At 36.0% G+C, this 14,128-nt stretch overlaps 1 protein-coding gene across 2 annotated transcripts in view; it reads left to right on the top strand.

Annotated features, from left to right (window-relative positions):
* Window positions 1-239: 239 nt before the first annotated feature.
* LOC137017985 (BAH and coiled-coil domain-containing protein 1) overlaps window positions 240-14,128 on the top strand; it is a 104,869-nt gene continuing 90,980 nt past the window's right edge. For both annotated transcript variants that reach the window (XM_067382804.1, XM_067382803.1), the window contains exons 1-2: window positions 240-465; window positions 2,586-2,890. In XM_067382804.1, the coding sequence (XP_067238905.1) occupies window positions 2,719-2,890 (172 nt within the window). In that variant the 5' untranslated portion in view covers window positions 240-465; window positions 2,586-2,718. The remainder of the gene's footprint in view (window positions 466-2,585; window positions 2,891-14,128) is intronic.

Below are 14,128 nucleotides of genomic sequence, written 5' to 3'. Positions count from 1 at the left end.
TTGCTCCAGCACAATGTTTGAAGCTTTCAGCCATTGTAACCAGTCTTCAGTAATTTACTTTGCTTGAATTTGCCGCTCGCCTCACTGAGCTCTCTTACCATATCTAATCCCCATTGGTTAGTGATTTAGACCAGTCAGAGTGCGGAGTGTCCCCGGGCGAGCGACGCCAGCTCATTATCATTCGCGAATCTGACCAATGAGCGCGTGTGTTTACTCTCCCGGAGTTGAGAGGCACGATCGGCGCCGGACAAGAGAATCGCCGTTTGGAGACTCGATTCGCGACTTCAGTGGCCTATAGAAGCCCGAGAGCGGCGAGCGACAACTGCTTCAATCGTATATGAGGGGAACTAAGGACTGAACCACTGAAATATGCTTCTTAAAATTAAGGGACATCACTGACCTGAATATTTTTTTCTTGATTTCTAATTAAAATTATTTATTGTTATGCACGGATATAACACACCAGTAAGTAATTCATTTATTTTTATGTCATGGTTATTGTGTCGCCTGACGATGAATAAAATCAAAATGACTTTCAAAAAAATAAAAAAATAAGAAAATAATGTTAGCTGCGCACACTATTATTGTGCAACATTCAAAGGGAAAACATACAAATATAAAATTAAATAACTAATAATAAATAAATATATATGAATTAATTTATACGCAAGATTTAAACATTACAATTTACATTCCCAACGCATTTGTTTAATACCTGCGTAATTTTGCGAAAATTATATATTTTTAAATTAAAGCTACGGCCTTGTTCTGTTCATTACTCAATACTGATTTTTCCATGAATTCTGTAGCCACGTACAAATTAATATTAGGCAAAACAGCTGTTTAATATTTCTTAAATCTACAAATTTGGTATTGTTAAATTAGAAATATATAACCCTGATTTGAAACATGACAAAGAAAAATTAAAAATGCATAATTTAAATTTCCACTTGTCATTTATTATCAGATTCAGATGTGTTTATTTCGCCGCTCAGTGCTTTTTTATTGTAGGCTAATAACGAAAATCGTGATTTATTTGGGATCGGTGTGAGAGCGGCTCGCTTCACTGCTGGTGTCCGAGCAGCGCGTTCATCTCCCGGCCGAATAACACCACCGACACACAAGCTATATGAAAATAACCCTCCTGTCTTTGTGAGCTTCTGACTTCGACGAACACACGATACTAAAGTTGAATTATGGTTTTTGCTCACTCTGACATACAAAGACATGCATTTTACTTTGTGCATTGTCATGCACGAGACATAAACAACTGCTGTATTTGCGTCGGGATTATGCAAATATTTAACAACATGCACGTTTCAGGTGCCGATACAAAGCATTTAAGTGTTCAATAGCATGTAAAGGCTGAGATTAAAACAAAGCATGCAGTGTGTGTGTGATTGAATGTCGTGTGCTCGAAATGGACGGCTGGTGTCGGAGCTGCGAGGTAATGGCTGACGGAGAGCAGCAGTGAGTCAGTCACTCACAGGGAGACAAAAGCTGGAAGCCTGGCCACCTTTGGGTTATGAGCTTGGCCTGCTAACAACGCAAAACACGGAATTTATTTCATCTGTACATTTTCTGGAAAAGCTGTAATTGGTAGTTTTCTGCGTATATCAATTAAGGAACCCATTTCAATAATCATTTATCGTGTGACATTCTGCATTTTCTACCGGAGACAGCACAAAAGACTCGCTGAATGAAGCACATAAATGAATATCAGCTGGTACTGTTTGATTTAATTGCTTCAAATAAAAGCTGAAACAGGTCAAACAGATAAAAGAAAACTGCAGTTGTTTACATAGCCTATGCACACACATTCAGTTGTGTTTTCCAGTGCAGCTATTCTGATTAAAAACCAAAGGGAACTAGTATAAAATAGGTTTATTTTGACATGGTATTTAAATATTGTTTTTATTATCGTTTGGTATGTAATATCACAAGTGAACTGATCTTTTTATTCAGAGTACATGTATGGTCCAACTATCCTATTATGTAAAATAAAATATTGACGTTATAAAATATAGTAGTATCACAATTAAATTGTTTAAATGATTGGATTTATCAAATGCATGCATGCAAATCTGTCATTTTATTTTTCATGCACATATATAAAAACCCTATATAATTTAGATTTCATATTAATGTGTAGCTAAATGGTCTAATTACAATGAAAACAGAGAGACATCCAAATGCTGGAAACAATATTGTCAAGCTTGCATATTGTTTGTTTGCCATCATATGTGTGCTTATAAAATATGAAAACACCATTTAAAAGATCATTTTCTGTGTTCTGGACAAGGTTTGGATGTTTATCAGGCTTCCATACACTCGCTCTCTATTAGGCCTATTCAATCACTGCCATCTATGGCCTTTTCACATCAATTCAATGGACGTGCATTAAAAAAACCCCAATGCATTTCTTCTTTTAAGTGAATGTAGATCAAAACTAGGTCTCGATTTATATTGCAGTTTTCTTTCATGTGAGGAACACTGAGAGCATGAAGCAGATCAATGTCAGCTGGTGTGCCATACTAAGATAATAATAACGCCTCTTCTTTCTTTCTTTCTTTCTTTCTTTGTAGAAAAGATGATTGAGGACTTCAACCTGAGCAGGAGAGGCGAGCTTTCCGCTAAAACAAACGCAGACGGATTACAGTACATAGGTTTCATCTGATTTCCGCTTGGTTTTGGATTATATCGGCTGTTTTCTTTGGAATGGAGGGTCGTGATTTCTCCGCTCCGGCACATCTCCTTTCAGAGCGGGCCACTCTAGTGCATCGGGCCGCCTCTCGCATCTCCTCCTCCGGCCACGGTTCTGTGCAACATGCGCCTCATTTTCCACCCGGGAAATATTATCCATCCCATTTACCGATGGCGGCGCATTCAGGTTTGTTGTGTTTTCTGGCATTTCTTTGCAAACAGCGATGATTTAAAACACGATTTCAGAGAATAGCGAATGTTTATATAAGGCCTGTATTTGATTGATTATTTATGTGTAGTAGTAGTCTTTCTTATGGATATACACTACTTTGAACAAACTCTAATGTAACATTAAAAGACTTTAATCCAGGTATCAATTCAAAAACCCTATAGACACTAAAACGAATTCCTGATATTTATTGGTATTTTGCTTATTTCAGGTGCTAGAAAATAACCAATGTAAACCAAAACAATTGAATCGCCTGTATAGATATAGATTGGTAGGCCTGTCATTTTTCGTCTTTTTCGGTTGTTATGCTCATATTTTCGCTAGAGTTCAGAAATGACACACAAAAAAATAAAATACTTGTGTACATGAATTACATCAATTGTGAACAGAACATCTCGGTTTAATATGAATTGTGACAGGCGACGGTTATGAGGATATTTTGGGCTTATAACCGCTAATATTATCTGTAAAGCATTGTAAAATAAGTTTAAATTATATAAATTGCCCTTCAAATTAAGGTTTAAGTACAGAATGCACATGGTGTCTTTTAATATAAAATATTGTTTTGGTCTAAATGATTTTGCATTTGTTGTGCAGCAGCCTACTAAGGATGGTTTTAATGTTTAATGTTAATAGCCTAATTACAATTATTTTTTCAGAATACAGTTTTGCAATGCTACTGTAAAAATGAGGAATAAGGTTGTTGATAGTCAGATACAGTTTCATTCTTAATAATTTGCACCATTCTAGAACAAAGCTCCATGTGCTCCAAAATTTTCTTTCCCGACTGATTAATAATGCAGAAGTAAATAACCAACCATAGAAAACTGTACATTTTAATCAATTAAATGAAGAATGTTATTGTTTTGCATGGCTGCAGGCCTTGACCTTCTCAAGCACATGAATTCATTTAGTGTCTTGTGTTTAGATTATTTTGGGAACAAACAGATTTACAAAACCCATTAAATGATTATGAATTTAGAATTATGTGATTATAGTTTAGACTGCTGAAATGTATTAGAATTTAGTGAAAAAAAAAAGGTTTGTACACATCAAATGTATGCGAATTATCTACAATAAGGCATTGTTCCAGCAGTTTCCATACACTCATATACACTGATATTTATAGATGAGTCCGTTTGGTCTTTGGGAATGAGTATTTAGGCTAATGTTAGCTAAAGGGTGCAGGTGTGCTGCTAACCGGATATGACAATGTCTTTTGGTCGTACACCCACAGCTTGCGCCACCATGCAGCCGTGCCCTTAACTGTCATCACTGTTCAATGATTGAGACAGGTGAGGGATTGTACCTGGAGATAAAATTCACAGGGCTCAGAGTTTTATAGCTTTGTCTGGAATATTACCGTCTCCTGCTTGATTCATGTGGTGACTTTCAACCGTGTTATTATTACTGCAGCACCACCACTACACCTTTATTTTAGACAAGGATGATGGAGAGCAATTTTGCATCGTTTAAGTTTGATGAAAAGCTTTTGCACTAGCATGAAATGTGTAAAAGGATTTTAAACCATGTATATGAGTGATTGACTGATAAATTGGACAGGACGATATTTGATATTTTGAAATGATCGACAGCTGACAACTGTGCTAATTTACAGAAGTGGTCATTCTGGCTTGTTAATGGATAATACACATTTTGTTTTAATATTCTATAGTGAATTTAGCAAACAAACAGTTACCAATTGAGCTGCTTTAATAGTGCCACAGTGTTAATCAACCTACAGATGGCTTACCTGTAGTCATGGCTTACATAAAGTTATGCTTGCGTATTAATCTTCCATAAATTATATTTAATGGCTAAATACATTTATTTTATTATTATTATTTTTTTTTAAATCCCACCACTAATGTATATGTAACTTAACAAATACCACTATTTATTCAATCGAGTAAAGCACCATGGTTATGCAAACCAATCTGGATGGTCACCAAACCAGTTTTTTTCTCATTAGGAGCGAACGGACCGGTCAATAGCGTCCCGCAGGCGTGAAGGGGGTGTAGCTGGATTCGCTCTGTCCCTCCAGGGACTGCCTCCCTCACAGCCTCACATGAATTCTTTACAAAGAACATGAATATTTCAGGGAATTGATGTACAAATGCATTCAGATGCAGGTTGGGATCCAGGCTCAGTGAAAGACCTTCTGTGGTGTCTTTCAGAGGCTTTATTATTCAGCTGCTGTTGGACTCGGAGGCTTGTAGAGACAGAGGCTGCTGTCGCAACGCTCTCTTGGCTTTGAAACAGCGATGTTCCTCAAAGACTTATGAAATGTGGGCACGTTTCTGAGAAAGCTCTCGATTTCACTTCTCCTCACTCGATTATTTTGGTTCTTCCTTTTGGTTTGTTGCTTATTCTGAGACTGAAGTTGCACTTTTGCACTCATCTCGGATTAATTTGTGTGGTATAGTTATACATTACCCGTTACAGGACAAGACATCAGATTAATCTCAGTTGAGCGTTAAAACTTGAAAAACCTTTGCATTTGGCACTGAGATGTTCCTCATTAACATTGCTACAACGAGCTTCACTTATACACATGCGTTGGGGATTTGGATTCTCATAGACCTACACTAAAGGAGATGCCATATAGACCAGAATATCATAGAGACTTTGAGGTATCATTCTTAAAAATAAAGCTTCCCAAAGGGGGTTTTCACAGCGATGCCATAGAAGAACCATTTTTGGTTCCCCAAAGAACCTTTCAGTGAACAGTTCCTAAAAGAAGAATAATTAAATGATATAAAGAACCCTATTCCACTATGAAGAATGTTTTTGTTCAGTGGAATGTTTCCATGGTTGTTAAAGGTTCGTCATAGAACCATAGATGCCAATAAAAAAAGCCAATAAGCAACCATGCAGAACACATCAGCAAATGCTGTAAAGCCCTGATATACTCGAGGTAAAGTTATTTTTTGTTCGTCGCTTGGGCTTAAAAGAAGTTAATAATACCTTTGCAGTGATATACTGTTAGTGAACATTCAGACACCATCCAGCGTTCAACAAAAATGACAGTGGTGAGAAAACAGCAGTTAAGAAAGGATCTGATTGTAGTGATCATCACCAGCTCTGCAATTCAGCACTCCATTCACATCAAATTTATTTATATAGAACTTTAAACAATATATTGTTTTAAAAGCAGTTATTTTACAGTATTAAACATGAAAAAACAGTGACAACGTCTCATTCAATTAGAATTACAACTTCATTTTCTATTATAAAGCAACTCTTCAATGTGTTCATGTTTTTACTCGTGGACATCTGACCTCGACAGACTGAACAGAAGAAATGAACTGGTGTGGTGGGAAATCGAGTCCCCCCAGGAAACGGGTCTCCTTTAGGACCACGAATGATCCCATTGGTTCAACAGACTTTTAATGGGGAGTATTTTTAGCACCTGATTATAATTCTGATGTAATTATTATCATTTATTTAATTCTTATGATTTATTTTGCTTAAAATGCACTTTAATGACCATTACTGTCTTTTGACATGGGTCATATACTAGTGTATAACTGAAGCTATAGGTTGTGAAATCAAGCACTTAATGTAATAAACATCATACAATAGTGAAATAAGTTATAATTAGACATCACTATAACAACTTTAGATCAGAAATAACCACATGGAGACAAGATTTGTCATGACACAAGAGAAGATTTCCACCTCTTAGGAGCCTCAGAGCCACACCCAACTATTACATCATCGCCATTGACCAATGGTAGTTCAAAGGTGTTGTTTACCAGCCAGAGCAAACATTTCCGGAAAGTTTGCTTTGGCAAGCTTTTTCAAACTCCTGAAACGAACTCCAACCAAGCTTCATTTTGGCCTGATTTTGTCAGAAATGGCGTTACATCAGTTCGTTCTTTGAAGTATATCAAAGTATACCCAAGCAACTGTAATCACCTACAATACCTTAGCATCAACACCAAAACCATCTGTTTCTATTCTTTATGTGCCTTAATTGTAACCGTTTAAACACTATAGTGACTGTGGTTTGTGGAGTTGTGTCATGGATCTTCTCTAGAAAAGTTTTAGATGGTTAAATCAAATTCTTTTGGCTGTAACAATACAAACAACAGATGTTCTTAATACATTTTCAATCAAATAATTTAAATACAATGTTTAAATAATAAAAAAATAAAGCAGTATCATGTGTAAGCATATTGTTATTGAGGCTTGATGTTGCATAAGACATTTGGTCTCCATTTCCTCCAAACCCTTGGTTCTCCTGTTCTTCTTACCACGTCTTGTCTGGGGGGGGGGGTTGAGTTGGCTTCCTTCCTGCAACCCCCAACACACTACAAACACACACACAGACCAGGACCATTGTTTCCGATCACAGCTTTGTGTGTGTTTTACAGCATGTTGCTCAAAGATAAAAACACACCCTCCCTCCCTCTTTTATTGTCTTGGAGGGGCAGAACGTCCCTGTCTGTCCCCTCGTTCTTATATCCGGCCTGGATATCCCAGCAACCCGGCTCTGTTTACAGGTTAACCCTGCTGACTGCTGCTTACCCTTGTGTTTTACTTTCCAGAAGGGGAATAAATAACTCTACTGAGAGATTTTATTAAAGAGCTCATCGTCAGAAGAGGGGGTATGGGGATGGAAAGGCAGGCACAGGTGTTTAGTGGTGTTATGAATGTGTGTCTGGTGTTTATGGCAGACCTGATGAAGGGGATTGTAGGCAGATATGAGGTTGGCTAGTCGTAAAGTCTGTCTCACTTCCAAACAATCTGAGATAGCAGTTTTAGGGCCCACATCAAGGGCTTCACTGATATTGTTAGAAACCGTTTTTTTTATTGTTATCCTGCTTTAAAAGCATGAAGTCAAAATGCAACCTTTTTACATAATGCTCTTATTGTGAATGATTCATCAGTGCACAATAATCAAAATAGGTGTGTTGGACTTCATCAAAGTACTGTGAGAGCAATTAGACTGCACAGAAAGCTGGCTGTCAGACGGTGCGTGCCGTGAGTATTAAACTATATTCACTTTCACTTATTGTGTGTTTTTGACAATCTTGAGTGTATTTGACAAAGTCACACAATTGGTTATGTCTGTGAACATAAACAGCAGGGAAAGAAATCGCATATCGCGTGTATATTAGATCGGTGTATTAAAGTGAAAGCAGCGTATTCTACAGTACTTACTGGTGTATATGCTGTTAATATGAACCAAACAAAAGAAAAACTGAAAATCAATCACTTCTCTTGACTGAATAACTTTAGTAGCTTTAATAAGAATGCATTTCTTACTTGAATGCTTCTGTAAAATGATCTGGCGAGGAGATAAACATTGGCGGACTGTGTACAGCTCACTCAGGGGAGGAGCTAAGCTAATACGGCAGAGTCTGTTGCCAGTTGTGGGCGGGGCCTAAACAATGTGATGTCACATTGGAGCATATTCCTGAATGGCTCGTTTTGAGACACTGTTTCAGATTTAGAGGGAAAATAAATGGAGTGGATGGATTTTTACCATAATAGGATGGTTGTAATTAAACAATATAAAATTAATTTTGCATAATAGGTCCTCTTTAAGGCCATTCACACTAAGAATGATAACTATAAATTATAATAAAGTTTACACCACATCACAACGTTAATAATAATGCCACAGAGAAATTATATAGTTGGAATCATTTTAAAAGCACCCCCCCAGCTGATGAACAATAAAGACATTGACGACCAATCAGAATCGAGCTTGAGTATTTAATGTGACAGCATGCAAAACTGCGTCACGTGCTTATAATAAACAAAACCATGTTGTGCATAGTTAGTGTGGACATTAATATAGTTAATATCTTAGTAAATATCTTCATCATTCTTGGTGTGACCGGGCCTTTACTCACCTTAACCCTTTGACGTCAACTGGTTCAAGATCAATTTAATTCAATTCACATTTATTTGTATAGCGCCTTTCACAATACACATTTCAAAGCAGCTTTGCAGAAAATGCATGTCAACATTACAATTTATAGTGATCTGTTATCACTGTCCAAATTATGTAATTTCAGAAATGTATTAATTTAAGGCAGAAAAAATGAGCTCATTTACGTAATGAATACATGTTAACAATGATTAGGATATATAGAAAAAGATCAGTGTTTAACCCATATCAGTATGTATAATAGTACATAATCTAGCATAATATTAGTTTACATCTAGACCAACCATGTATCAAGGAAGTTAACAAACTCTTATATGCTGAATTCAGAAAATATACACACATTATATAGGTCTCATATGTTTTTGTGCATCATTTGTGTGCTTAATTTTTTTGACCCGATTAGCAGCTATTTGCTATGGAAGCTTGTTTCCACCATAAAAATAAAAAAGGTAATTGCGAATTTTTATCTCACAATTCTGACTTTTTTTTTTCTCTCGCAATCGTGAGATTTAAGCTCGCAATTGCGTTATAAAGTCAGAATTGCGTGTTATAAAGTCAGAATTGCAATTCTGACTTTTTTCTCGCAATTGCGAGTTTTTATCATGCGATTCTTACTTTATAATTCACAATTTTGCCTTTTTTTCTCAGAATTGTGAGATATAAAGTCACAATTATAAAGTCAGTGTTTTTTTCCCCCTCACAATTGTAACACGCAATTATGAGTTACAGTTGTGTATATCTCACAATTCTGAGAGAAAAAAAATCAGTATTGTGAGATTTAAACTCGCAGTTGTGTTATGAAGTCAGAATTGTGTGTTATATTGTCAGAATGCGAATATTTTTTTTTCTCTAATTTGTGAGTTTATATCTCGCAATTCTGAGGGGAAAAAAAGTCAAAATTGTAAGATATAAAAGTCGCAATTACCTTTTTTATTTTTATTTCAAGCCTCCATAATTTGCTTTCCTGGGGTAGATTTAGGATTTTCTGATTGGTCAGTGTGTGTGTATATGTGTGTGTTCCTGTATATGTGGTTTATGATGATGACACAAATGTGTATAATGACATGGGTATTATTACAACATAAACATGGTTGAATGGCTTAAAAAAACATACTAAATTGTGTATTTTTTCTGAGTTTTCTGTGATGGGTAGGGTTAGGGGTTAGTGTAAGGGGAACAAATATACAGTTTGTACAGTATAAAAACCATTTCATCTATGGAGAGTCCCCTAAACCACATATACAAGTGTGTGTGTGGCACTGTGCCACGTAGCCGTGGCGTCCCCTCACACTGCAGGTCAGGCGGGCAGAGCAACCTTACACAAAGAAGACACGCTGGCCGGGCAATCCTCCCTGTATCACATAACCCGTATCGCATTTTCAAACCTGCCGTGTATTTTACACTTCATCGGAGGAAGCTCACACTTCCCTTAAACTACAGCAGCTTTCGAAGAGCAAACCATTAAACAAGACGAGCAAAGGAGATGTTTAGAGGATCTGCAGGTGAAGAGAACTATCTCTCTCTCTCTCTGTCTGTCTGTCTCCCTCTCATCAGGCGGTCTCGGGCCAACCGCCGCGTGTGCTTGTGCTGCATGTGACAGCTGTTAGACATTAATAACGGCTCAAGCAGAAAATCCAGATTACTTGTTTTTCATTTCAATTTTATTATTGTAATCTTTCAGAGAAAAGAGCAGAGGAAACCATGTTGTGTTTTGGATGGTGGATTGTGGGTCTGTGTGTTTGGCGGCCAGTACCGACCTCAATCATGTGTCTGCCTCATGACGAATCTCATGAGTTTTCATATTTGTAACACTTTACAATAAAGCCCCATTAGTCAATGCATTAACTAACAATGAGCAAGACATTTGTTACAGTAATTATTAATCTTTGTTAATGTAACTTAATAAAAATAAAAACTGTTAGTTCATGTCAGCTGAGTTCCATTAAATAATGTAAACAGATACAACTTTTAATTTTGATAATGTAGTAGTAAATGTTAGCATTAAAAATGTTTATATTAACTAAATGGAAATTTATTTTAAATTTACCATTGTATTATTATTATTATTATTATTATTTTATTATTATTTTTTTTTTTTAAAAAGGAAGTTTAATATTCATTGACAAAGTGGTTGGTAGATTTTATAACCTACACAAAGGAAAACTAACACTTTTGCTAATTGGCTGAACAGTCATGGTTATCTGTTGATGCTGAAATCTCAAAATGACCCAACACTGTAAAAAATCATTTTCATGATTCATTATCACAACATTTTTTCTTTTGTCAAATCAACTTAAATAATTAATGTGGTTCAGATAACATAACATTTTGAGTTTCTGTTGATTAAACCAATTGCCTTCATTGTATTAACTCAAATTTTTAATTTCAATGAACTCAAAATTTTAAGGCCAGGTAACTTACTTTTTTAAGTTAAACCAACAATTATTTTTTACAGTGAATATTGGTCAGACCAATATATTGATCTGTCTTTAATAAAATCATGAATATTAAATAAATGTTCTGGGTCAATGCAAGTTAACCTCTACAGATCGTAGAGGACCGAAATTTCTTGACATATGTACACAGCACAACCCATCTTGTCCCACTGAATTTTGTATTTTTATTTATAATGTGTAATTGAACTTATATATTTATAAATTGAGAGACACTGAACTATTATGCTTTTGTGACTAGTGTTTGTGTGCACAATCCATCAGTTTGTTTTCATAATCCTTCATTAAAATGAAATTACTTTTCTGTTGACATTACCAATGCCATGGGTGTGAGGGGGAAAAAAAAATAAAAAACACAATTCTATTATAGCTTGACATCCTTAACATCCAATCAAATCTCAATGGATTAAATCCTGTCCTGTTAGAAAATCCTGTTAGAAATATGGCACATTATGGAAAAAAATTGATGCAATAAATATATTGCTGGTTATGTTGTCTTTTAAGAAACACTCTTAATACTTCATAACACTTCATACAGATGTTTTTTTAATGATATGGCTATTTTGAAGCAAGACACCCTTGTTGCTTTGTTTTTGTAAAGGCAAACCTGTGTCTCTCACTGTCAGTTCATACACAAGAATAAGAATGTGACTGTCACTAATTGGATGTATGTCATCAGTGTGGCACTTCACTGATACACTGTGCTGCGCAAGAGTTGTGCTGTTAAATATACACACATTCATTTCAAAGATGTGTTGACCCTTTTGTGCAAAATCAAAGTTTAGCATCAGAAATGTCAGTTTAATCAGTCTGGAGGGAGGCTGAACGCAGCGGCCTGTGTCTCAAATGCACATCCACTTGTCGCACTTTGAGTGAGTGTATAGAGCACACGGTCACAGACCCTGTGTTTTATTATAATAGTGTGTTTATTTTTGACATTCTGATTTAAGATCAAATTTTGGCTCAAACCGAAAACAAGGACCTCAGACTGTTTACAGAACAGTTATTAAACTTGGGTACATCAGCTCAATACTGGTGCTCTGAAAGTGTAAAAAAAAGATCACAAATTTCACAAATATTTACTAAGAAATGACAGCTAATACATTGTACTAAACATACAATTTTGAAATAGAAAGATTGAAATAGTATTTTCTTGTAAAACATACTCCAATAAACTTTGAAAATCTTTTTACTTGAAAATTCCCAATTTAATTCAGTGTGTTACTTGCTGTTTCTTTGTAATTGTTTGTGGAATTTGCTAGCAATTTCTGAGTAAAAATTGTTTGTTTTCAGTGTATGTAATGCATCAATGACCAAACGTTCAAACTCAAACTCATGTCCATTTACTGTACATTTTAGTAAATGTATGCAGAAAAAAATGAATTCTGTCTAATAAAAGTATACTACAGCAATAGTAAGAGTAGTATGCTATTATGCTTAGCTTTTGTCCTCAGAGTACCCTAGTGCTCACTTTGACCACTAGAGTACACTGCCTCCTCTTTCTCTCTCTCTGTCTTTCTCTCTCTAGCTCTAATCAGTACGTTTTCTTAGGAGGTATAAAATGATGACAGGACAGTGTTGTTCTATGTTGTCAGAGAAAGAAACGAGCAAATTCCAAAAAAAAAAAATAAAAAAAATCCTTATTCACATGTTTGTAGCATTATTTCTATTTAGAAAACCTTCAAACAGAACCAATAACTGGTGAATGGGTGAGCACTATTGCTCACAGTAATGATTTGAACAAACCTTAAACAATATGCATTACATTTGGTGTGTAACTCATCGCACACTTGTGCTCCAGATGTGTATGATGCCTCAAATCATGTGGCCTCTTGAGGAGAAGTTTACTATTACATTTCTAACCAATCAGGTTTATGGTTTTCACCTGGCTGATGATAAAATGTGGCATTAAACCTGGCAATAAATCCAGGGGTGTCCAATCCTGCTCCTGGTAGGCCAGGCATCCTGCAGAGTTCAGCTCCAGCATGCGAGCCTGGATGTTTCTAGTGAGTCTGAAAAGCTTGATTAGCTTGTTTCTGGTGTGTTTAATTGGGGTTGGAGCTAAATTCTCTAGGACAGTAGCACTCCGGGAGCAGGATTGGACACCCCTGCTCTAGACTTTCATGGAAGAAGATTGGCAATTAGCATCACGCTGGTTCCCTTGACGAAAACCCAATAGGAATTTCCCATAGGCTTTTGGATTTTAGCAAAAAATAAATTTTGTGATCAACAAAATTTTATGATACTTGCACGTTTTATCCATCGAGATAATTTTCACAGATGAACACAACATTTATGAATTTTGAAGCCTCAATGTCGTCGCCAGAAGAAAAAGCTAAAGGTAGGCTATAAACAAACTACACCACGGTCACATGACTTGAGTGTCACCGACAACTCAACACTTCCGACAACACTTTCAGTCTTTATCTAAAAACACTTTCTCTGAAAGTTTAAGTTAGAATAGTTTATAAGAGCACAGTTATAAGCATAACAAGGCATGATGACGTTTAATGTCGCCAACAGACTCTGTAGTCTCATTTAGCCAATTGTTAGCAACCATCATTTTAAAGATGTAACAGCTTTAAAAAAAAAATCACTGTTAGGCTTTATTTTGTAGAATAAAACGTGAAAGTGTCTTGAGCTTGTCTTATCCATTTAACCAAAAACCCATTAAGAAAACTCATTGACTTTGAAATGATAGAACCGGAAGTGCAAAATGCTAACTTGCTTCTGGGTTTTGGCCTACAAAAATGCGTCATAGTTCCACCACTCTATAACACAAGCACTTAGGGGTTGTTTTAACACCAGTAAGCAACCACCTGAGCTGAGTCCCAATTC

This window comes from Chanodichthys erythropterus, chromosome 3, assembly GCF_024489055.1.
Source record: "Chanodichthys erythropterus isolate Z2021 chromosome 3, ASM2448905v1, whole genome shotgun sequence".
NCBI lineage: Eukaryota > Metazoa > Chordata > Actinopteri > Cypriniformes > Xenocyprididae > Chanodichthys > Chanodichthys erythropterus.
This window is presented reverse-complemented; position numbering and strand designations above follow the sequence as displayed.